At 39.3% G+C, this 26,643-nt stretch overlaps 1 protein-coding gene across 1 annotated transcript in view; it reads left to right on the top strand.

The window, feature by feature from the left end:
- The window catches only part of DNAJC16 (DnaJ heat shock protein family (Hsp40) member C16), a 1,387,609-nt gene that overhangs the window by 1,326,838 nt on the left and 34,128 nt on the right, over nt 1-26,643 (top strand). The window contains exon 15 of the mRNA XM_044061770.1: nt 1,697-1,864. Within this exon, the coding sequence (XP_043917705.1) occupies nt 1,697-1,864 (168 nt within the window). The remainder of the gene's footprint in view (nt 1-1,696; nt 1,865-26,643) is intronic.

Raw genomic sequence — 26,643 nt, 5'->3', positions numbered from 1 at the left:
ACATCAGCATTGAGGAATTTGGACATTTACTGTTATGGGTAAGTGCAACTTAAACAACTACATTTTCTCACCACATAAACACTTTGGCTTCAGGTTGCCAAAAGTTAAAAGATAAAGCCTTAAATACAACTCTTTATACCTTCTGACTGCACTCTTGTCTTTTAGCAGTCAAAGTAGTGTCCCCATCATCAGATCTTTGCTCATACTGAATCACAAAAGCTATCAGTTGTCTACACACTTGGTTATCTGATCTCTTACTTCAGGCTACTGCTCTTGCTTGTTTTTTTTTTTTTTTGTTTTTTTGTTTTCCTGATGCAGATTTCTATGCCTCCACTTTTTACCCCTTTCAAATCATCTATCCATCTCTACAACTTAATATGAAAGTTGAATAGTAACACAATGTATCAGTTGCACACTTTGTCTTGGCAGTTAAACTGTAAACTGCACAAATTGATTTGTGCTGTTATCACATCTCTGCATTTGCTACCAGTCCAGCATTATTAGCACAAAAATGGCCATTTTAAATGTTCTTTAATATTAAAGTATTTAAATGCTGTGTAAGAGTAAGTGATGTGCAGCATGAGCTGATTGATTAATACCTGAAAATTAATGCTGCTCAAAAGTGTAGGCAAACATGCACATGTATATCCAGGAGCCACAGTTTAGCCATATAACACATAGAGCAAAGAGCAGAAATAATAATTCAGACAGTAGTGATGCAGTCATTGACCCAAAAGTAGAGATGATGAAAACAGATTTCCCTTCTGCGGACCCCTTCAGAAGCCTTTCTAAAAGGATACCACAGAATTAAGTAATGAACAGCAGCAGTAAAAGCACTGAGTGCCTAACATGATTCCAGGTAGAATAGTCCTGTATGTAACCTTCTGGTTTCTGCTGGTAAAAGACAAAAGTGCTGATATGTGTAGTAATTAGAATAGTTTGATAACATAGTTGCAGTTTAGATATGAAGAACTGTATCTTGAGCCATCAGCCTGCATTAAATGATGACATTTTTTCACATTTTTAAGACTTGTTGGACCTTTCATTTTGTAATCATTGCATGCTGACAGTTTTGTTTTTTGGTTCTCCATTTTTTACCAGAATGTCAGATTTTATTGAACTGTTTTTCTGCCAAGAATAACAAGGCATCTGTTCTTTGGCTTTACCATGTAAAGGTTATGATTTGGGGAAAAACGATGGTATCTCAAGAAGTACGTAGCAATATACATCGAGAGAGAGCAGACACTGTGAATGTTAAGTTTGTTAAATTGTTTTTTATTAATACAAGTTTAATATAGTCTGAGAGAAATGGTTGTACTATAATATTGTTATGTCTGCATGTATAGTCACAAGGGGTAGTTCTCCACTGCTGAGTACCTCTTTGCGGTATTTCTGCCACCCACCTTTGCACATTCTTTTTGAAGTGTAGTCATTAGATAGCATGTTCCATCATAGCTTGGTTTCAGACGAGTTTGTAATAGAGGAAATGCAGGATCCAAGTTAGTAATGCCTTGCTGTATCATATTTTAAGTACTGTCAGCCCTGTATTCATTTAGTTAAGGAGGTATACACATCATATTCAATGTTGCCAAGGTGTACTTCTGAACTTTATGTATGATTTTATGTGAACTTTTATCCTACCCACCCCCCGTTACTGTCAACTTTTTTGCTAATGTATTTGCTTGTTTCCCTACAGGGTTCCTAAAAAAGGTTTTGTAGAAGTGACTGAACTTACCGATATCAACTACAAAAGTAACCTGGTTCGTCTGTGGCCTGGCCATATTAATGTTGTTCTAGTTCTCAGCAGTTCCACCAAAAATGCTCTGTTGTACAAATTTGCTCAGGAAGTGTACTCCTTCACTGGGTAGGTAGAATGCTACATCCCTTTAAATTCTGTATCAGTGGAAAACAGAAGAGTGGAGTGCTAAATTTGAGGAGGGGCATCTGTTTTGCCACTTTAAAACAATTAGTACTGAGCAATTGAAGAATTATACATAAATAGCCAAGTACTGATTAATGTGTTGCTTTACTGATTATTGGAAGTTATGTCTTAACTGTAAAAGGGAAGCTTGTCCCAAATTGCTTTCCAAGGTACAAAATCAAATGAATGATAAAGTATGCATCATACCTCTCAGCTGTCCAGAACTTAACAGACTACCCAGATTATTTGCCTCATACTTTTGGTCTATTCTCAAACTTGATGGTTTACTGACAAATCATTATGGATTGAAGTCACTAACTAATGACAGATATTTGATTTTCAAACTTCATATCCTTCAGAAAATGCATGTTAATGCAAAATTTGTTATTCTGTGAACTTTCCAAGTTTATAAGAACAATATTTTAAATTGGTCCCTAATTTTGGGTCTTTGTCTCCCCATTATTTTTAGCTTTATCCAAAATTATTGCACTAAGAGGTTGAGAGATATGATGTATGATTTTTTGACACTGAAGAAGTAATTAATCAAACCAGAGAGACAAGGTTGCCTTGAAAAGAGGCAGTTGTACAAGTTCGGCTTTCCCAGCTGACAGGTGTATAATAAAAGTTGCATATTTTGAGGTACTTTAGTACAAGGTTATAGAATTCCAGTGAAAACTTTCTCAGAGGTGGTCTTGTGGCTTGGATATCATCCATTTTATAAAGATGTTTCTCTCCCTGTATCTGATCCAGTTGTTCTTGGCATTGTCTGTTGAATCCTCAAACTTTTTCACGGTTTTATTTTGTACTTGCAGTTGTTTTTGGTTGGAGCTATCATAATTTTTGTTTTACCTAACGTTTTCTTAGCGTGCACAAAAGACTGCATGAAAGCATACTGCCAGTAGATTTTGAGGTAACTTTAATTTCCCCCAAGCCTGCGTTAAGAATTGAAGTGTGACATTAGTTTTTACGCACTCTGCAGGAGTTTCAAAAGAAGAAAAAATCAGACACATGAGGACAGATACAGGTTTTAATAAATAATCCAACAGCTAAACACTGCATAGCCAACAGTTTGCAAGAATTTCAGCTAGGCTACAAGTTGTCAAGCAGCTGAATTTATATATGTGATCTGCCCTCTGAAACTAAACCTTAAAATATATTTAATTTAGTACTTGATTTAGATGAAGCAGACTGAACAGAATGGTACAAATTCACGGTTAATTTGGAAGTTGACAGTTACTGCAAGCACAGAAGAATTTATTATCTACCTTTTAAATGATATTCAGCATTTCTACAATGTGTAGAAAATGCTTCCAGTAGGGTGGTAAAAACTTAAATGAATATCTTTGTGACAATTTCCTTCAACAGGTAATACAAGTACAGGATTGAACTTCAGTACCAATAAAAGATGGTCACGGCAGATCCCTCCAGTACACATTTTGTTATTCGTTTTCTGCTGGCCTTCTTTGGGATGTATTTTGCAGTGTGAATGATTATATTTGCACTTGCCTCACAGTTTTTGCTTTACAATTGACTAAAGTTCCCAAAGAAGTATTTTTTTTCTGATATCTTTTTCTTTCTCTGAAAGAACTTGTTCGTCTTTTTGTAAACTGGTAGAGTAACCTTTCTGTTATGAAGTTTTAAAAGTTGAGCCCAGAAGAGAAAACAGTAGATTATCCAGTCATCAGATCTGGGACTTTTTTTTCTCAGGTTCAGACTGTATTGCAGGAAGGATGCAATTTCTGTGAAAAAAGTTTGAGTCTACTTTGGCGATAAAGTAAAGCTGTCTGGGATTACTTGGGATGGCATGCAACAGCTAAACATCACAATCCTCTGTCCCTTGTCTCAGATGAGAGAAGTTTACTCAGGAAAACCCAGATAGTCTTGGCATTTCAGACTTAAGCATGGCTCCTGTTTTTGTCAGAGCATTCATTAAAAGTGAGATATTCTGGATCTTTTAAGACATTTGAGTTTCCATACCTCTATGGCCAAAAAGTGCACATGCCACCTGTCTTATCAGTCATAATTGCAACTCTGAGTCCATAACTGTGAACAAGGTTCATATCCTTTGCTTGATAAGTCAAGATTTCTGGTATAGCTATGATTCCTCCCATTAAACTGTAGGACTTAAATAATTTGGTGATCCCTTTCAAACTACAGGAATGTTGTAGTTGATAGTGCACTACCAATGGTTCTTTTTTTCCGCACCTCTTAGAACTATGCATGTCTGACGCAGCTTCTTGAATTCAGATTTGGAAGTACTGAGTGTGACAGTAACCAGGCTGGTTAACATTGCAGACCCAAATAATGGGTCTGCCTATAGGTTCATCCTTTCTGCTAGTCACCATTTGGAAGATTTTTGGAAGATTCCTCAGTCAGAGGTGCACATTCTTTTGGTACTTGTGCATGCTGTGACACTGAATGGTTATTGGATCTGGGTTTGCCAAGACCATCTGGGTCAGATCTGAGGATGTTTTTATCCTCAGAGAGTTTCTGTGAGCACTCTGGCTCTGATGAGTTTGGAGCCAGATGACTCTCTGAGTTGTAACATCCTTGCCCAATCCGAGGTGTTGGAGTCGACTCTGAAGTTGTTAAAGATGTCTCTGCCCCTTGGAGTTTGTGTATTGGACAGTTTGACTCTGACTTCCGCCTCGAGTAGAATGCCTTCAGGGTAGACTGAGCAGATGGGGTGGAAGTGTGGCTTCTTGACTTGGTCAACTTCCATCTCCCTGGGATGTTCTGCTTTTGAGGGGGTGTTGAGAGTTTTCTTTGCTTTGGCAGGATAAACGGCCTCTTCCCCATCATATCTCCATTCAAGATCTCATGCGTTTCTGCACCTTGTACCTCAACATTCGACTCCACAAGGACAGCCAGCCTAAAATCTCCAGGCTACCCAGTAGGGTATCACCGTCTCCTCCAACGCATCCCACTGAAAAAGTACCTCGGAAGAAAAAGTGCAAAAGGAGGCACTTGGATTCCCACAAGAATCTATTACTGATGACACCAATTTCGACAAAGGGGAAGGATCCCAAAGATCACCACCTTGAAGACGTCTCATTTGGAGACATCCTAAAGATCCTTAAACAGAGAGGTGGTTGGTCCTCTGACGATCCTTCTCCAAAGGAATCAGTATTCCTGGAGTCATTTGGATCTGGCCTGTCTACCTCCTGGGTAACTCTGCCCACTGATAAGTTCATTGACTTGATGTCTAAGCAGGCATGGAATGAGCCTGACTCAGTTGAACCTATCCCCAAGAGACCGGATCAAATTCTGGCACAACCTGCAGGAAGGAAGTTTGAGTAGGAGAGCACCTGTGTATGTTATGGCCATGATGGCACCCACTAACGGGGAGTCTAGGGCCTTGGACAGGTTTGGGAAGTGTGTCTATGATTCAGTGGCCCTCACTCTTAGCTCACTGAACTACCTGGCATATTTCATTAGATTGCAAAGTGAGTTGATCAAAGAACTGTCAAAATCTCTGTCAGGGACCATTTCTGCTGAGACTCTGGCTTCTGTGGCCTCATAGTTGCTGACCTACAGTCCATTTCAAACTTATCCATGAGGCTGGTCTCTCATGCAGCTGTGGATACTGCAAGGACAGCTGGTTAAGGCATTTCCATTAGGAGATATGACTGGAAGCGCTTGTGTGGCTTTGTGGAGTCCTCCTAGTCCTCTTTTGTCAATGCCTCCTTTGACAACCTCCTTATTCTGCCCCAAAGGGAAGGACATACACTCCAGGTGCAAAAAAGATGGAAAGACACGCTCTGCTGTGGGAGTGCGTTTTTTGACCTCTCAAAGGACCTTCTCTAGGAACCAACAAAGAGGATGAAAAATGTGGTTCAAAAAATTCCAAGGTCCTTTCCAGGATCCACGTGAAAATAGTTCCCCGAGAGGCAGGGGGGAACTCAAATTTAAGATGCTGCCTATGTGGCAGAGGTGGACCCACAAAACCAAGGGTCTAGAGATTCTTTCTCTGACGGACCCTGTCAACACTCCTGAAAGAAGGCTCGATTGTCCCTCTCTGGAGGCTTTTATCTCAGCAGCAGAGAGCCTGGCTAGATATCAAAAGATTCATGGGTGCAGAAGGTTGTTTCCAGAGGTTATATAATTCCCTTTTCCCTTCCACCTCTATCCTCATGCAAGTTTCCCAACATTCAAACTCAATCGGAGGAAAACAGCAGCACTAGAAATACAAAAGCTGCTAGAAAAAAAGTCATCCAAGAGGTCCTACCAGACCAGATGGCATCCGGAACTTGTATAAAGAGAGAAACGGCTTCAGGTAAAACCCAGGTGCACAAAACCAGAACTATGTATAACCAAAAATACACCGAGGTACCACACAATAGCATCTTTAATAACACAAACAAATAAATAAGAACAGTGGTGAGCGCTTTCGCAAAACTAATTGCTTCATCAGACAAGAAAATAAAACACTCCATTGCTTATATACAGATGGAACCATTGACTCAATCACTGATGTCATAGGTCAATTAAGGCATTAAAGCTATATAAAACTTATAAATGTAGAGAAGGCTACATATAGAGAAAACTGCATATAAAAGACACATATAAAATACTGCGTGTAAATGCATATAAAAACTGCATACAAAAACTATATACAAAACTATTGGTAAAAGACCTAAGTAATGTGCGTAGATGTAAACTCCATAACTACTGTAACTATGAAAAACATAGATAAAAATAAAGGCTAAAAAGGCTAAAAATCTGGATCTAGTCATAAAATCTATCTACAATATGCATGTATAACTAAAAGTAGTCTATGTCTCTAAAATAAATATAAATATAAGTGTAGTGGGTGTATGAGGTGCCTAAAATTAAACATGTTTGAGGCGTCTTGCTTTCAAGAAAGGAACCAAGGAAGTAGAGCCATTAAGGCCTGGATATTTATCTGCATTCAGTTTAATGATCCATCTCTTCACAGCTTTCAGTAAAATTTTCTATATCCCCTCCTCTAATGTTTTTGTGTATGCGCTGTAGCACAAAAAACTTAAAAGAATGTGAATTATCTGTATTAATAATATGCTGGGCAAGTGCATTAGTGGGTTTCTTATTTTTGACATCACGAAGATTTTCTAGAATTCTGTCTTTAAGAAATCTATTCGTTTTACCCACATAAAACACCGGACATTTCTGACAAAAACAATAATAGATAACATCAGTGCTCTTGCAGTCAGCATAAGTATTAAGCTGTAACTGAAAATGCTTGGTGGGGTGGACATAGGTATTTATACTGTAAATATAGGGGCAGGCACTGCATGACCTGCAAGGAAAAGTGCCCTGACATGAAGAAGGGATGGCTTTCTTGGGTACATCCTTGTTACATAACTGTTTCTTGAGTGACATATTGTTCTTGAAACTGAATAGTGGATCTTTACAGATGATAACCTGCAACTGTGGTACCTCTTGTAATAGGTGCCAATGTTTCTTAATGACGTCAGCATATTGGTTGACGTCACTCGCAAACTGTAACACTACTCTAAATTTATTATGTGGCCTAGAGTTAATGTTAGATGGATTATTACATGGAACTACCTTGTTGTTGTTAAAATAAGGTCTACATTTAGTTGATCTCATATGCCATGCATCAGATATAGTTTTATCAATTTCATCAGGTTGGTATCCTCTAGCTATAAACTCAAATTTTAAATTATTTAATGCTAGTAGTGCATCCTCATCATCATCATGTAATCTTAATGTCCTATAAACTTGCCCTTTTAATACATTTCTCGGGATGTGCCTGGGATGCATACTAGTTTTGTGTAGGTATGTGTTCTTTCTAGTTGGTTTGTGGAAGATTCTACTCTTGAAGCAGTTAAATCAATCTCAGCTGCAGATAGCCGGTATGTGGATTTTAAAAAGTCAGTGGTGGTATGCAGATAATCAACAAAGGATGCAAAATCTAAACCATTGCCATTCCATAAAATAAAAACATCATCCACAAAACGTACATACCATAACACTTGATGTAATAAAGGATTCAAACCGGAGAGTATATGTGTTGTAGGTAAAGATCCACTATTCAGTTTCAAGAACAATATGTCACTCAAGAAACAGTTATGTAACAAGGATGTACCTAAGAAAGCCATCCCTTCTTCACGTCAGGGTACTTTTCCTTGCAGGTCATGCAGTGCCTGCCCCTATATTTACAGTATAAATACCTATGTCCACCCCACCAAGCATTTTCAGTTACAGCTTAATACTTATGCTGATTGCAAGAGCACTGATGTTGTCTATTATTGTTTTTGTCAGAAATGTCCGGTGTTTTATGTGGGTAAAATGAATAGATTTCTTAAAGACAGAATTCTAGAACATCTTCGTGATGTCAAAAATAAGAAACCCACTAATGCACTCGCCCAGCATATTATTAATACAGATAATTCACATTCTTTTAAGTTTTTTGTGCTACAGCACATACACAAAAACATTAGAGGAGGGGATATAGAAAATTTTACTGAAAGCTGTGAACAGAGATGGATCATTAAATTGAATGCAGATAAATATCCAGGCCTTAATGGCTCTACTTCCTTGGTTCCTTTCTTGAAAGCAAGACGCCTCAAACATGTTTAATTTTAGGCACCTCATACACCCACTACACTTATATTTATATTTATATTTATTCATATTTTAGAGACATAGACTACTTTTAGTTATACATACATATTGTAGATAGGTTTTATGACTAGATCCAGATTTTTAGCCTTTTTAGCCTTTATTTTTATCTATGTTTTTCATAGCTACAGTATTTATGGAGTTTATATCTATGCACATTACTTAGGTTTTTTACCAATAGTTTTGTATATAGTTTTTGTATGCAGTTTTTATATGCAGTTTTTATATGAATTTACACGCAGTATTTTATATGTGTCTTTTATATGCAGTTTTCTCTATATGTAGCCTTCTCTACATTTATAAGTTTTATATAGCTTTAATGCCTTAATTGACCTATGACATCAGTGATTTGAGTCAATGGTTCCATCTGTATATAAGCAATGGAGTGTTTTATTTCCTTGTCTGTTGTAGCAATTAGTTTTGCGGAAGCGCTCACCACTGTTCTTATTTATTTTTTTGTGTTATTAAAGATGCTATTGTGTGGTACCTCGGTGTATTTTTGGTTATAAATAGCATCCAGAACTTACTCAGGCCTTTTTAGTGCCAAAGAAAACAGGGGACTGGAGACCAATTTTGGATCTCAGCAACTTGAACAAATCATTTTCACACTCAAAGTTTTGGTTGGTCATGGTTCAGTTCATTTTGCCCTTTTTGGGCAAGGACAACTGGATGTGCTCAATAGACCTTCAAGATGTGTACTGTCACATAAATGTGAACAGACAGTCCAGAAGGTGCTTGTGCACCTGGCTGGAAGCCAGTCGTTACCAGTTCAGAGCTCTGCCCTTTGGCCTCACCATAGTCCACAGGGAGTTCAAATGCATGGCAGTGGTAGCAGCTCCCTTGAGACTGCAGGGATTCCGGGTATTTCTGTATCTAGATGACTGGCTCATTACCGCTCCAACCAGGCATCTACTCATAAAGCGAGAGATCAGGTACTCCAAACTTGCTCCCTTCTGGGAATTACCATAAATTACAACAAATTTCAGAACCTTCTCAGATACTGGAGTTTATAGGAACAGTTTTCAGCACGGTATCAGTAACAGCTTCGCTTTCTCTTGCAAGAGTACAGACCATCAGATTCCAGGTCAAGAAGATAATTCACAGTACACCAATTTCACCACGATTGATTCTACAAGCCCTAGGATCAGTGTCAGCAGCCATAGTTTTAGTTCGTCTGGCAAGATTCCATGAGAATTTTTCAGTGGATGCAAGCAACTCAATGATCAATTCTTTATCAACATGTCAGTCCAAATAAAAATCAGTCAAGCATGCAAAAGGTATCTTTGGTGGTGGATTTGATCAGATCAAGTTCTTCGTGGCTATTGTTTCATTCTCCCTCAGCCCAAGGCCATAGTGACCACTGACCCATCCCAGATTGGGTGGGGGGCCACTTCCTGGGGAAAACAGTTCAAGGCACTTGGTCCCCCGAAGAGGCCAGCATGCATATTAGAGTCCTAGAAATGAGAGCAATGCTGTTAGCATTGCAAGCATTTCAAGACTCGCTCCCTTCAGGGACAAATGAGATTCAGATGGACATGTCAGTAGTCTGGTACATAAACGAGGAGGAGACAGGTGTTACCCCTTGTGCTGAGAAGCCATAAGAGTGTGGCAATGGGTGATCTCTTCCAGCCATTTTTTGATAGCAATGCACATTCCAGGGAAGTCCAACATGATAGCCGTCATGCTGAGCAGGTCCATTCTAGTACCTCACAAGTGGTCCCTCAACAAAATAGTGGCAGAAATGATTTTCCATCAATGGAGCCAGCCTTGCTGCAGTCTTTTTACTTCTCCATTAAATAACAAGTGCAGCAGCTTCTTTGCCCTGATCCCCCCACTGGGGAAATCACCCAGGGAAGGTTTGCTCCACGATTGGCCCCCCGGTGTCCTCAGTGCTTATCCCCTGACTCCCTTGATCCCCAAATTTCTGCAGAAAGCTGCCAGGTTGAACAGCAAAGTTATCTTCATTGCATCTTACTGGCCTTGACAGATTTGGTTCCCCTTTCTTTGGCCTCATCTACTATACCCACCCTGGATTCTATATCCAATTCCAGACCTCCTGTCTCAACTGACAGGCATGATTCACCCAGACATCTCAAACCTGAAGCTGACAGCGTGGTTTCTCCACTTCTGTTAATAACCAGACAATCTATGTATGCTCTCTTCCCATGTCTGTCATATACTTTTATCTTCCCATAAAGCTTCTACGAGGAACCTTTACAGAAGTAAATGGCAGAGGTTTGTTTTTTGGGTGCATCAAACATATTGACCCTTTTTCAGCCCCTGTACAGTGTCATTGAAATTTTGGCACCAATTTTCAATGAAGGAGCTAACTCTTTAGAGTTCAGTTGGCAGCAATCTCTAACTTTCATATTGGATTTGAGAATTCTTCCCTGGCTTCATCTAAGTTTTGCAAGGCCTTCTTGAGAGGCAGTCTTCTGTTGAGACCACCTTATAAAGACCCTACTCCACTACTGGGACTTGAATTTTAGTACTGCAGGCCTTGATTCATTCCCCCTTTGAACTAGCAGCAAAATGTAGTCTTACATTTCTGACCTGGAAAACTATCTTTCTAATGGCCATTACCTCTGCTAGAAGAATTTTTGAACTTCAAACATTCTCCTCTAAACTTCCCTACATGATTTTTCATAGGGATAGAGTAACGTTGCAAACCATCCTGTCTTTCCTTCCTAAGGTGATGTCAGCATCCAACATCAGCCAGTCCATTAATCTGCCTGTCTTTTCAGATTTTGAAAACAAAGGAGAATACATGCTGCACTTGTTTAGATGTTCATAGACTGTTGAATTTACTTGCATATAGCAAAAGAAGTTAGAAAATCTGATCAACTGTTTGTCTCCTTTGCAAATTCCAAATTAGGTAAATCAGTTACAAAGGTAACTTTGGCAAGATAGCTCACCGGCTATATATATTTTGTTGAAAATAAATTGTGTATCTTATTAACAAAACCTTTGAAGCCCACTCAACTAGATCCATGGCAACTTTGTCAGTATTTTTATCTAGGCATTCCATGAACGACATGTGCAGCTGCAACTTAGGCTAATTCTCATATCTTTATTACTGATTACAAACTCGATCTGGTCTCAAGGGGAAGAGCAGCCTTTGGCTCAACCGTGCTCAGGAATATCCTTCCTTAGTCCACCCTGGATTTCAGGTAGCTGAAGACATTGTCTCAGCTGTTGAGGAGTGAATGAAAATTGACAAAATGAGATAAAGAAGTCATGTACTCACCATAAAGTTCCATCTGTGTTGTCCATTTTCTTTCTTTCTCAACTCCCTTCCCACCAACCCCCCAACCATTTACCATGCAAAAAACTCCACTGAGGATCTAAAATGGTAATATCAAGGATTTTAATAATAAGATTGAGCACTCTCATCTCTCTAAGGAGACTTTATCAGAATAACCATGAAATTAGCCATCAATTATTTTATACTATGCTTCCAGCATTTCCATTGGATAATTAAAAACTTTGAATCATCTTTTAAAATTTTTAAAGATACAGAATGGTAAATACACATGTACATATAGCATTGCAAGTCTATTTATTACTCGGTGAATAAGACATACTTTACTTAAAAAATGCAGATAAATAAAATTAGTTATAATTTTTCAGCTTTCATATTCAAAACTGTCGCTATGGAAACATATTTGTTAAGCCCTGGGGGGAGAGTAGCACATAATCTAAGTTACCAGATAAGCTCTTGCACAGCCATCTCTTCCAGTCTCCATTAAAATCCTTTGATTTTGCCATTTTGGATCCTCAGTGGCATTTTTTTTGCGTGGTTCTTGGCTTATACTAATTAAGCTGCACCATTTCTACAGTTTAACCCCCAACCATTTAAAAAATTATTTCTGGAAGAACACCTCTTTTCCTTCCGTTGAGCTCCAGATAATGGGTTTCTACAACAAGAAAACTATAGTAATATTTCTTACTTATTCTAATCTAGCAAACACGATCTGAGGTATGTTAGGGGTTGGTGCATTATGGGTAAAGGAGGAGCTTGAGAGCTTTTTGGTTACCACGAGCTATAGTAACATCTGAGTCAGATCCAAACCCAATTGTTGAGGAAGAATGAAAATAGACAACATTGATGGAGTCTTATGGTGAGTACATAACTTCTTTTTTAAGCCCATGCTAGTCCTCCATATTACTAGATGATAGAAGCTTGAAGAAGGTAGGTTTTTTGTTCCCATGCTAAGGGGTACTTTTTGGGGTATTGCCATCACCCACATCCATAAACCCTTTTCTCAGTTTTAGATATGGGGTCAGAATGTCACTTCACTGCTTCACTGCTTATGGATCTCCTAGTGTCAGACCTCTGTCATTGGACTCTGGAGTGGCAGGAATTTACCATTAAACTCTGGCTGCACCTCCCATTCCTGCTGTTGAAACCTTTATTGATACTGTTGAAGGATGCTTAACTAATGGTATGGGGGGCCCATTTCATTTGCCACACAAATCTGTTTCCAGATTTTTTTTTCAGGTAACCAGTCTCTGTCATATCTGAGCAGACAGACGAGTATGTGGTCATGTCTCCGTGCAGAGAAATTGTGGCTGTTTTCAGTAGACATAAACTTGTGTGGTGTTTGTACCCAGGGAAGTAACTTTGCTGTTTAATTCTGTGAGCTACTCCTGCAGTCTTGTCCTGGAGCTGTAGTTTCAGAGAGATGTTTTTGTGTTGAGTCCCAAAAGGGAATCATTCCAGAGAGTGACTTGCTTATCACTTGGGACAATTAGTTTGGTGCAACCTGGCAAGGTAATGATGGTGGTAGACTTGTTCTCCAGCCCATGCGAGTGAGATTCTCTGTTGACCTTTCTTCCTTTTGCACCGATTCCAATTCCAGTCCCCATCCCAAAGTCAAGGGAAAAAAATCATTCTAGTCACTTTTTGGTTGCAAAGAAGAAAGTGGGTTGCATGCACTTTAGTCCTTGGTGTATTCATCTCAATCTCCAAATAAGCGACAAAGGACCTTAAAATCAGGGACATATAATTATTATAGAATGTCCATATTCATATGTATACTTCAATTTGTCATATTTCTAGCAGCCTACATGTATCCTCACATTCCTGTTAAGAGTTCCATCATCAGTAAATCCACTGATGTATAAAAGCATTTGGTAGAAAGAGGCTTTATTGTTCCAGAATAGTACTGGCAGTTACTAAGATTACACAAAAGCATATCTAACATAGCAGACTACAAAGTTTAACTTAAGTACATAAAACAAAGCTTACATAGCACTTTCTGGAATATTCTTTTCAATCATAGTTTACACACTGTAAACTGTCAGTAAAATAATAAAATCATTACCTAGTGCCAGATCAGTTACATTTTAAGAATGTTCTAGTTCTGTACCTGTATTGTTCCTTTACACAAACAACACTGTGTTAATTACAGAACTTGCACTTAAAGCAGGGACAAAATGTAGTACCAAACTGTTTAAACTGCTTCTCCTAGGCAAGGAATATTCCATAATATTTTGTTTAAAGCAAAGTGGAGATCTCCGTCTCATATGTATACTTGCAACATGTAGCCGTAGCATAATGTTCCATAGAACACCTCACAGAACCCAAATGTATCATCTGGCCTTGCTTATTTAGGAATAAATATCTGAATTAATTCTACTAGAAAAAATCCATTCTGACACTTGAATTTTACTCCAACAATTCCAGACATTTTATGAAAAATCAATTTCAATAAATAAACCAAACAAATGTAATCGTCTTGACAGTGGTAAATGCTAATAAAACAGTACAAGCATCAGCATTAGCAATATATTTTTTTAAATGATCGTTTTTCACAGCCTTTGCATTAATACAGTAACACAGTGTAATGCACATCAATAAAGAATTATATTTTTTCTCTTCTTGGAATCTTGGAAACGTATACTGTCAGAAGAAACAAACAAATGAATAAAATACAAACCAAACCGGGAGGAAAAACCTGGTTCTATTAGAAGTTAACCATTAAGCAAATATGTAAATAAAGAACCCAGCAAAGGGGCACCAATATAAAACGTCTTTAATAAGCAAACAATAAATAAATAAAACATAAAATGAAACAAAAGAGATGAGAGCACCTGCAGTGAGTGCTTCATCAGATCTTATTAAAGACATGAATAGACACATTTAAACAATATAGAATTACTGCCTCAGACCCAGTGACTTCAAAGCAGGTCGTAACGGGATATGCTGATTCGGTCCTCTACCCCTAGTTGGTTGTAATAACATTATCCATTTAGTCTCTAGGCATACCATGCAACTTTTTGTATCACCTCCTCTTGTAGTAGCATAGTACAATTCAAGGACCAGAAATTTGAACACATGCATTCTTCCTACATTTACTACGTGTTTTCCTAACATCACCTTTGTTGATACTATAGAGGTGCTCTCTAATTCGATCTCTTAAAGGAGAAGCCTCGCTCCTCACCAAGGACATCCTTACACTTATCTGACATAACCAGCCACCTGTCCTTCCTAATGATGTCACATACAGAGTGAACATTATTAAAATATGTCAAACACATTCTTAACTGACCACCCACAACATTGTTATTCTCCAAAGTATCACTATCCTTCCTTGAGAAATATGGTCTAGCTCTGGTCTGTATACAGGACAAAACCTCATCTTGTGCTTGAGATATATCAGACTGAGTAACCTCTCTGATGAAACTCATTGGTTAGAAGGTCAAAAGAAGCATACATCTCACTATCCTTAGTATGTAATCTAGCACTTCTAAAAAAATTGATCTGTTATAACATTTCACTTCTGGTACTTCAGTTGCATGCCATCAGCATGTAGCATATTGATCCTTTTACAAGGTTTCTTGTGGAGCAATGTATCAATACCAGTGGGGGAATCTAGTAATATAAACATCCAAAAAAATCTATCAGATGAGCAAAATATTTAACAGTAAATTGTAGAAACTTAGTTGTATTCTGCAAACACCTGGGTATAACATTATTAGACTCGATCGCACTGCCAAAAAGGGAGGAGGGGTAGCAATTCTGTATAAAACTAAACTCCAAATTATTACTTTAGACCTGTCTCTTACCCAAGACAATAATGTTGAAGTAATCAGCTCTAAACTTCTAGTTAATACAACTAAATCCATAAACCTCATTTGTGCATATCTCCCTCCAGGAAATAATATCAACACTCTTGAACATATCCTTAACCAACTCTCTACCAAACTTCCTCAAGAAACACTAGTCTTAGGAGACTTTAACATAGATTGGCACTCTTGTAACATTACTAACCCCACGTCCCATATTAACGTTTATGGCTTTAAACAACTCATTAATAGTCCAACCAGAACCAATAAAACAAACAATACGCAAACCACCTTAGACTGGATCCTTACTAATACACCCCTTCAAACCTACCAAGCAGGCATCCTTCCTGATGACCTTAGTGATCACTGTCTAACCTATATCATTAGATACAAAACTAACCTAACCTTACCTACCACTTTCAAAACTCTACGTACCAAAAAACATTTTAACCCTGCTCAGTTTCAAGCTGAACTTTCACAATGTAATTGGGCCCCACTAAAACATCTCCTACTGAATGAAGCAGTGGAATACTTCAACTCATCATTCCTATCTATCCTAGACCACCACGCCCCAAGTCGTACCATTAGAACTAAAACTAAAACAGCGCCTTGGCTAACCAAGAATACTAAGCAAAAGATCATTCTTAGAAATAAATCCTGGGATAAATGGCGATCTACTAAAAACCAAACTGACCACCAAAACTTTAGGGAGCTAAGAAACAGCACAAAAAAAGCCATTCTGACAGATAAAAAGAAATATTACTTGCAATTACAGAAAACCACCAAGAAGGAACCTAAAAAATTTTGGAGCAGTATAAATAATCTTCTAACCCCAGGCCACGGAATTACTCCCAATCCTCAAGATTCTGACCCTGACAACCCCACACAAATAGCCAATGACTTCAATTCTTTCTTCACCAATACCATACAAACTCTAGCAAGCCACCTGTCTCCTGACATTTCTAAACTACTCTCACCTACTTTAAAAACCACTTTTCCTCCCCTTCACCTACAACCTGTATCTACCTCCTATATTCAATCTCTAATCCAAAAACTTAAACCTACCTCCCCATCTGCAGACAAGCTTCCTGCAGAATTCCTACAAATAGGAGCTAAAGCAATTGCTTACCCAGTTTCTATTCTAATAAATAGATCTATAAAGGAAGGTATTTTCCCTTCTATCTGGAAGATATCCTACATCATTCCCTTACACAAAGGAGGCAAGTCTACTGACTTCTCTAACTTTCGTCCCATCGCAATCGTATCTCCCTTAGCCAAAATTATGGAAAAATGTATCCATAAAGAATTACTCAACCACCTCCTCCATAATAAACTACTTGCTAATACTCAACATGGATTTAGACCTTCACACAGTACTACCACAGCATTACTCTCCTTTACCAACACCATCAACTATAACCGCAACAATAATAAACTTACTTCTTCTCTATTCTTAGACCTATCAAAAGCCTTTGACATGGTCAATCATAAACTCCTTCTGCACATACTAAAATCTCTTGCACTAGATCCCTCCTCCTTAACTTGGTTTACTTCTTATCTAGAAAACCGTCATCAGGCAGTACTCTGGAAAAGTTCACTATCTTCTCTCCTTCCTAACTCATTAGGAGTTCCTCAAGGGTCTATCCTAGGCCCACTTCTATTTTCTATATTTATTAATGACCTCCAATCAGCTATCCCTAACAGTACCTGCATAGAATATGCAGATGATTCCACTATAATTTGCACTGCTTCCTCTCAAACTGAACTTCAATCTCTTACTCAAAAAGCCTTTTCCACTGTTGAACAGTGGTTCTCTGACCGCTGTCTACTCCTTAACCCTAAGAAAACTAAATTGTTACTATTTTCACCTACCCGTAAATCTACTTCTCTAAACTTCTCTATTACTTCTACTGATAATACTCAAATTCACCCTGATTCTTCAACAAAATTGCTAGGTGTTACTATTGACAATAATCTTAGCTATGATTGTCACATCAACAACACAATAAAAGTAGTTAATAAAAAGATTGGATCCCTGTACAGAATCAAACCCTTCCTTACACCTGAAGCCCGGACCACCTTAGCACAATCTCACTTTATTTCTACCCTTCTATATGCTTCCCCTATTTTCACTAATCTCTCTAAATGTAACCTTAAGAAACTAGCTACATCTTACCATAATATTGCTCGATTTGCTACAGGATCCCAGTTTAGAACTCATCACTGTCTAAACTTAAAGGAACTAGACTGGCTTGAACGTCCAAACAAACTCAGCTATCAACAGCTCTTAATAGCTCACAAAATTCTATATCAACCATCTAAAACACCTATACTCAGTAATCTCTTGACTCCCTACAACAACCTAAAACAACTTCATTCTTCAGACAAACTACTAGTTAATACTACCAAACCCATTAATTCTGCAGGTTATAGCCTTTTTTCCAACTCAGTTGGCAAAATATGGAACAACCTTCCATCAAATATCTCCTCTTTGCCGACACTTCCACTCTTTAAAAAACAACTTGAAATTCATCTCAATCAACACTGGCTTTGCTCCTGTACCATCCCTGACTAACCTTCCTTCTTCCTTTCCTCTACCTCAATACTTCCTTCTCTACTACAGTATCCTGACTGACTTCATTTGACATCATATCTTTGTAGATATAACTAATCTCATATATAATAATTATAAAAAAAAAAAAAAAAACTTTCCAAGTGAATTTATGATCTAGTTATGGATTTTTTACTCCTACATGTGTATTACTTTTACTAAAATCTTATATCTTGTATGCTTAATGCTTTTATTTGTTATGTATTTGTATTCTCTAATCTTGTTTTTAACCAATGGAGCTTTTCTCCCCGGGCCTCCACTGAAAATGGACATATATCCAACTGGACTAGCCCGGTCAAAAAATGTAAAATAAAATAATAAATAAAATAGTCCACAAACTCGTGTAAGGAGTCTGTAGATCCAGACCAGATTAAGAAAAGATCATCCACAAAATGATCATAGTGTAAAATAGAACCTTAACTGTACATTCTTCACATCAAACCATACTCTGATTCCCACGGTGTGAGCACCATGTTCGAGTAGCTATTTGCACACATGGTGCCCATTGCAGCACCTTCCTTTTGAATAATAGTACTTGTCAGCAAAAGTAAAGGCATTACTAGTAAGGATGATGTCAAGTAAAAAAAATGTCAAATACACTTGACTGGCTGTATATTCAGAGTTTTTGCTCAAGAAAACCTCACACAGCCAAATGCCTACATCATTGGGAATGATGGTAAATAGGGATACAACATCCATAGTGACTAAATACTTGTCAACTTTATTAGTGTCTGACCATTCAGATAACCCACCCAAAAATGTTTTGTGTCTCTAAGGATAGTATCTACCTTGTCAACAACTGGACAAAATTGTTTCTCAACATAAATGGGTAGGGGGTTCTGTTATCCACCCCCTGTCAGAAACTATTGGCCACATAGGTGGATTCTCTAGACATTTGTGCACTTTCAGAAGCCCATATATTACAGGTATTAAAGGATTTTCAACCATAAAATGTTCAAACTCCTCCCTATCAATGACACCTTCCCTTAAACGATTATGTACATATGCATTGACATTAATAATTTTAAGAACATCAGATCTACCACACTCAGTATAGGTAGTAACTTCATTCAACATAGCAAGCATATTGTTTAAAGGAAAGCTGTACTCAGATTGGTCATACCATGTACAGCCAGTACAGAGCTGTTTAGTGGGATTGCAAGCAGGTGAGATTGGGGCTGCAGAAGTCTTTTTTAAGTAAAACAGAGTACTCCCATGCAGTTTGGGATGCTAGAGAGGTATGTCCTGGTGGCACAGGCAACTCTGCCATACAGCTCAATCTGCAGATAAAGGCTCTTACAAAGTAGGCACATCTGGCCAAACATCTGTACACCTAATTAATGTACAGTTTGCGTGCTGAATAATACAGTCCCTTTCACTTTCAGTAGGATTGCAGGATACAACACACACAGAAATCCAACTAAAAAAACTGAGAGTGGCAAAATGATTCAAAACAAAACGCTGGAAGGGACTAAAGGGGCAAGCAGTATATTACTAGTTTCAACCAAGCAGTGCTGCACAGTTGTACTTGAACCTGATCCCGTTCAGAGTAAGCACAGAGGCATAGTATAATGGGTCATTTAAGTTGGCAGACACACACGTAGCAGTTCCTACTGTAAGAAGAAGGCTACCTTGTCACTGTGTTAAAAGCAGGTAAAATGTATGTTTTTACATTTTAATCTACCAAGTTGGTTAGATCATTAAAATATTTAAGTGCATCCTGCTGGCTTCATTCACAGCAATTAGAGAATACTTTGCTGAAAGAGAAGAACAGAACCATACTTTGCTGAAAGAGAAGAACAGAACCACTGTTGCCAGTGGGCAACAGCCGCACAATTCAGGAACCTTCCCTGCATGGAGTTTATTCCTGATTTGTACTTTACGAATGCCTTAGTTTCTGCTCAATGTCTGGATCCTTCACAAATCACAAATGCATTTATATGGGGAAAATAGACTTCTAGAGCCATAGCAAGTCTTTCCTCAAAATTGATACTTGGCCACCTGCTCTTCTTATGAAAGTTATTAAGGCTTTGGCCAGATTGTTTGTACAAAGTGAAGGACTCACCATGATGCTTAGAAGGCATTACTTTAGAACACAAGCTTTAAAAGTTCCTTGTTTTGTCATATAGATCATTAAAATGAACTGTGCCTTTTGGTACTAATCTTCACATTAAACTTTCACTCTAGTAAACCACTTACACTGGGACAAGTCTTTTGGAATCTGACCTGTTTTATAGATGGGCCTTACACCAAGGTAAGTTACTTACACTGAGAACAAGTCTTTCATATTCTGGGCAGGCTTACACTGTAGTGAGTCACTTATACTGAGAACAAGTCTCCTGGAATCTGGCTCTATGTTTTTGGTCAAGAGTGAATGAATATTGCACCTTTTATTTAGGTAGAAAAATAGATGTACACAGAGCATTTTCATTTCTTAGTTAGTGTTTGGTTCAAACACTATTATGTCATTATGCATGGTAACAAATATACATAAATGTTATTTCCACTAAATTATATTTAGCAGTATACTGACCTGTTTATCTGTGTATCAGTTACAGTATGTAGAAGTTATACATCTACTCACTCACTGACCTGCTTGACCTTACACTACTAAAGGCTCTAAGTATCATTGCATCTGTGATGAGCCACCACTGGACCAGTAATCAAGGAGCTTCAGTCCTCACCACTGACACCAGTAGGGGACATACATTGGGAGGATGACAACGTACACACACAGTATTGCCAGATGCAACTCTCTGCATCAAGTGCAATTTCCCTTAAGAGCACACAGAGACCACAGTCAGTCTGTGGATGGCTTCTCCCTCTTTCTCCAGATCCCCAATAAGACTCCCCACTGGTACAGCTAGAAAGTTGAGATCGCAGCTGAGTGGCGAAGCCAAGACCTCCAGCAGTCCAACCAGTGCTACATGTTCCTGCCCAAGTAGCTGACACACACACTCTTTGAGGTTTGATTTATACAAACACACCTGGGAAAGGCTGGCACAGGTTTACAAGCTATGCCTCCTTTTGCCCTGATTATAAGGTAGTTATCACTGCCAGGAGCCAACTCCTTATCAGCAACTTTAAGGCTTTTACAAAGGGTATCCAGTCTTACTGTGTAGTCTTACTATTAATACAAATGATAGTTTGACCAAGAGCAAGGCTATTGGGAGTGGCCCACAATGTCACCAAATAAATATGCAAGTACTCGGAACGTAAATATCTCTACACAGATCAGCCACAATGAAAGGTTTAACTGTGTTTAATAATAAATAATAGAACAAGACAGTACTAAGTATGCATTTGCAGTGACATCAGAATTCAAAATCACAGGAAGTATTTAAAACAACATTGCAGGGCAGTCTAAAATAAATAAAAATATCTAAGCTAAGCTTTGCTATATTCCTGACTATATTTAAGAGAATCACTATAACTTGAGAACTAATTTACTACAGAGCAAGGCAAGTGTATGGTGAATGTCACGTTGAAGGCAGAATGCTGTGCGTCTCTCAGAGAGTTCTCAGATTAATGTCTCAAATGTTACTGCTGGGATAGGTTGCAGAATGACATCATTTCTCATCATCTGACTTCTCGTCCCCAGGCCCAAAACAACCATTCATGGCAGCTGGTAACATTTATCATCTACCTGTAAAAATACATAGACGATGGCTTTTCCTCAGATATTTAGCAAATGCTGGAAGTCATAAAACAATAAAACACTTCTAAGGCAATACAGAAAGCTCCCTAGTTTTAGACATTGTGTCTCCTTGCTGCATTGAAACTGAAAGATATCTTTTATGGCCTAGCCATAAAGTAATTTAATTTTAGCTATTTTTTCTGAAGTTTGCTAGACTGAAGTTAATCTCCTGTATTCCAGTTTCCACTGTTAAAATATATACATTTAAACTGTTACAATAGTGCATGTACATTTCTGTTCTATTCCAGTAGGGTACACTGTGGTTACATTTCAAACAACACTTTGCAAATACCTTCAAGCAGTTTGATATACACGGCATACAGTTCTAATACATTTGTAACACAAGCATCTTGTATACATCATGTTGATATTCAGAAATGACATATAATTATTTACAAAATCCCAGATAGCTGTGTTGGTACTATCACCCCCCCCCCCCGAAGACTCAAAATAGTTTTTCAAGTAACCCTTGAGAAGCATTGCTTGAGAGGGATGAGCCTATTTGGGAATACCTTACCCCCATTCCCCGCCTTGAGATTGGCATTGCTAACCCTGCTGCAGTGCTGCACTGTCGTATCATATGTCTGCAACACCATGCTCCACCATAGTAATTTGGGATTTTGCTGGCCAGTTCCCTGTAGCCACAGACCCCCCTCAGACTCCACCTACCTTCTACTGTAAATACCTAGCACAAGGATCTGTCTAGCATGGTAAGGTTTCATGATGCTAACATGGTACAGTTTGTCCTCCTGCCTAGCACTTTGAAGGGTCCCTCCCACGCTGTTTGCAATTTATGTCTGACAGGAATGTGAACCATAACCTGCTGTCCCACAGCATACTCTCTAGCTTGAGCATTCCTGTCATACCAGACCTTTTTCTGCTATTGTGCTTATGCTGGGTTCGCCTGTGCCACCCCCCACGAGTTCCCTGAGCCTTGTCCTGAGATTTAGGACATAGGCCACAACAGACTCCTTGTGGGATTCACACTCACCCTCCCACTCATCATGAATCAGATCTAGAGGTCCCCTCACCCTATGCCCATACAGCAACTCAAAGGGTGAAAAACCTGTGGATTCCTGGGGCACCTCTCTGTAAGCAAACAGATGTGGCACATATTTGTCCTACTCCCTCTTAAACTGGTCTGCAAATGCCAGTAGCATGGTCTTTAGAGTAGAGTTTGACTTCTACACCAGACCAGTAGTCTGGGGATGGTAGAGGATGGTCTTTAGGTGCTTCACCCCACAGTGCTTCCACAGACAAGCCAGCAGTTGTGGCATGAAGGTTGGTATTTCTGTCAGTCAGTATTTCTTTTGGGAAACTTACCCTGTTGAAAATCTCTAACAAAGCATTTACCACCTTCTCTTTCTTGATGGAGGACAGAGCCACCACCTCAGGGTATCTGGTAGCATAATCTACTACCACTAGGATATACTTCTTCCCTGTGGAACTTTGGGTACTCAGAGGCCCCACAATATCCATAGCTACCTTCTGAAATGGCTCCTTAGTCACAGGTAAAGGCATCAAATGAGCTTTGACCTTGTCTCCTGCCTTGCCTACATTTTGGCACTGCTCACAGGTCCTGCAGTACCTTATTACATCTATGGAAATCCCAGGCCAGTAAAAGTTTGTACCTTTTATGCCCATATGACCTCCAAATGGAATGTCATGAGCTATGGCTAAAAGTGCCAGATGATAAGCTCTAGGCACTACCAACTGCTGTATTCTCTTACCCTCTAGCCCTTCTTTAGGGGGCCACTCTCTATATAGTAACCCTTTGTCCCTGTATACAGATTCCCCCTTTCCTTGAGAATCAGGTGCCTCACTAGCAACCTCTCTCAGGCCTTGTAATGTAGGGTCTGAGAACAGAGTCTGTCTCAACTCTGTTTTTGTAACCCTTCCCAGCTCTTTCTCCACAGGACGTCTGGTATTATCTGACAGCATTGCTTTACTGTCAGCATGGGAGCTACTACTCGCCTCTGCCTGTGCAGTCACTCTGTTCAAGGGAACATCAGTACCCACAAGCAGCTGTGGCTCCCCTTTAGTCTCACTGCTGCAAGGTAGCTCCCACCCTGAAGTAGCACCACACCAGTCCTGGCTTCAAGTGTGCAGTCTGTCTGGGCCCCCCCCCCAGGCTACCAGACCCACATGCTTGTCTCCAAACCTGACTGCATGTAACTGCATGCACTCAAGGTACTGCATTATCAGAATCATTCCCTATCAGAACATCTGCAGGGATATCCTCAAACAGACCTACTTGCTTGCTTCCTTTCCCACCCTCCCAGTCAAGGTGAACCCTAGCCAAAGATGTTTGGAATGGGGTCCCTCCTAAAGCTCTGAATGGAGTAGACTGCCCAAGCAAGTAGTGCTCCTCTTTAACACTGCAGACTTCACAGTAGTTAGGTCAGAGGCTGTGTCTTTCTTACAGTGGCCAGTTTTCCATCTACTAAGATAATGTATAACCTGTCATGGTAGTTTGGTATCCTTGTGGTCTCCAGACAACTTACTGTTGGCATTCTGTTATTACTGGTTGCATTTAAAGCATTTAACCCTTGGTCCTGGCCATGTTCCTGAACTAGTGGCTTCCCCTGCTACTGGCGGACTCTGTTGGGACAGTTTAGGCTGCTCACCATGGATTCCATTAGACCCATGAGCAGCACCGGATATCCCTTTGCAGTGCAGTGATGCCCTGCTTGCTAGGTATAGGTCTCCATTTTTTTCCAACTCATCTGCGGTGTTACATTCCCTGTCTGCTAACCAAGTTCTCTTGTCCTCCGGCAAAGTGCTAAGGGCTTATTCCCTCACCAAAAGGTCTGCCAGCCCTTCAGAAATAGTGACCTGACGCCCACTCACCCATCTATGAAAATAAGTGCTTAACTCAGCAATATATTCACACACACCTTCATCTGCCTTGTGCCTATGCTCACAAAACTTTTTTCTATAAGCTTCAGGTGTTATAAGCAATTTTTAGCAGTGTTATAATTTAAGCAATCAGTATCCGACAATTTGGAAATAGCAGTTACAGCTTTACCATAGAGTAAGGGGGTCAGGAACCATACCCAGAGCCCTTGGTCAGCATTATACTGCTTACATAGTTTTATCCATATGTTTGAAAGGCTGTCACAAGTATCACCCTCTGTAAATTGTGGAAGAAATTTACAGACCTTTATTGCTTCTGGGGTTCGATTATTCCCTTCCTCATTGCATCCATGACCCTAGTGAAGAGTAATGATATCCTTTTCATGTTGTCTCTGCCTCTCATTTTCTTCAGCTTCCAGATGTCTATCTCTCTGATGCTTCTAATTCCATTTGTTTCTCCTGCCATAGTCTCTCTGCTGATTCTATTTCCAAATGTTTGGCCTCCAGTTCAAGTCTCTAACTCCAGATGGATTTTTAAGTCCTCTGAGGCAAAGTTGAACTGTCCATTTTCTGAGAGTTGTACACCCCCAAGGCCAGTTTCTGCCTTCCTGGTTGCTGGTCTGTGATGCAGCGGTGACTAAGGCTGCAATCATTTCCTCTTCAGTCTGGTTGGCATGCACCAGTCCTTTGGCTTAGCACATCTCAGCCAACTGACTCCTTGTCAGCTTGCTATACTCCTCTGCTGACATCCTTGCCTGCTCTCCCGGATTAACTAAGCTAACGCAAAATAAATAAAACTATTTTGATATGAAACTCTGAATGTTCACTATATGGCTGCTTGAGAGTACAAACACCTTCTTTAGCGACCATTGTTTACAGGCTACAGGAATTCAATATCTGCAGCACTGAATCTCCCAATATGTAATGTGGTGATCCCACTACTGCCACCAATAAATGTGACATCTTACCACTGGACCAGTAATCAAGGAACCTCAATCCTCACCACTGGCACCAGTGGGGAAAGTACACTGGGAGGATGACAAGGTACACACACGCAGTTTTACCAGATGCAGCTCTCTGCATCAAGTGCAATTTCCCTTAAGAGCACACAGAGACCACAGTCAGTCCTGGGCTGGTTTCTTCCTCTTCCTCCAGATCCCCAGTAAGACTCCCCACTGGCACAGCTGTAGAGTTGAGTTCTCAGCTGAGTGGCTAAGTGACAACCTCCAGCATCCTTACTGTCCAACCTGTGCTTTGTGTTCTTGCCCACGTAGCTGACACACACACACACACACACACACACACACACACACACACACACACACACACACACACACACACACACTTTGAGGTCTGATTTATACACACACAGCTGGGAAAGGCTGGCACAGATTTACTAGCTATGCTCCCTTTTGCCCAGACTATAATGCAGGTATCACTGCCAGCAGCCAGCTCTTTATCAGCTACTTTAAGGCCCTTAACAAAGGGTTTCAATCTTACTGTGTAATGTTACTATTAATACAAATGGTAGTTTGACAAAGAGCAAGGCTATTAGGAATGGCCCACAGTGTTTCCAAATAAATATGCAATTGCTCTCAGAACTTAAGTATCTCTACACAGATCAGCCACAGTGAAACGTTTAAATATATTTAACAATTAGAACAAGACAATACTGAATGTATCAAAATCACAGGAAATATTTAAAACACCATTGTATGACAGTCTCAAATAAAGAAAAATATCTAAGCTAAGCTTTGCTGTATTCCTGACTATATCCAAGAGAATTACTATAACCTAAAAACTTGCTTACTATAGAGCAAGGAAAATCTATGGTGAATTGATCTTCTTGTCAGGTCCAAG

The sequence above is a fragment of the Protopterus annectens genome, chromosome 2.part0 (assembly GCF_019279795.1).
Source record: "Protopterus annectens isolate FY-2018-M chromosome 2.part0, PAN1.0, whole genome shotgun sequence".
NCBI classification, from domain to species: Eukaryota; Metazoa; Chordata; order Ceratodontiformes; family Protopteridae; genus Protopterus; species Protopterus annectens.
The sequence above is the reverse complement of the archived record's forward strand: the minus strand, read 5'-3'. Positions and strand labels throughout refer to the sequence as shown.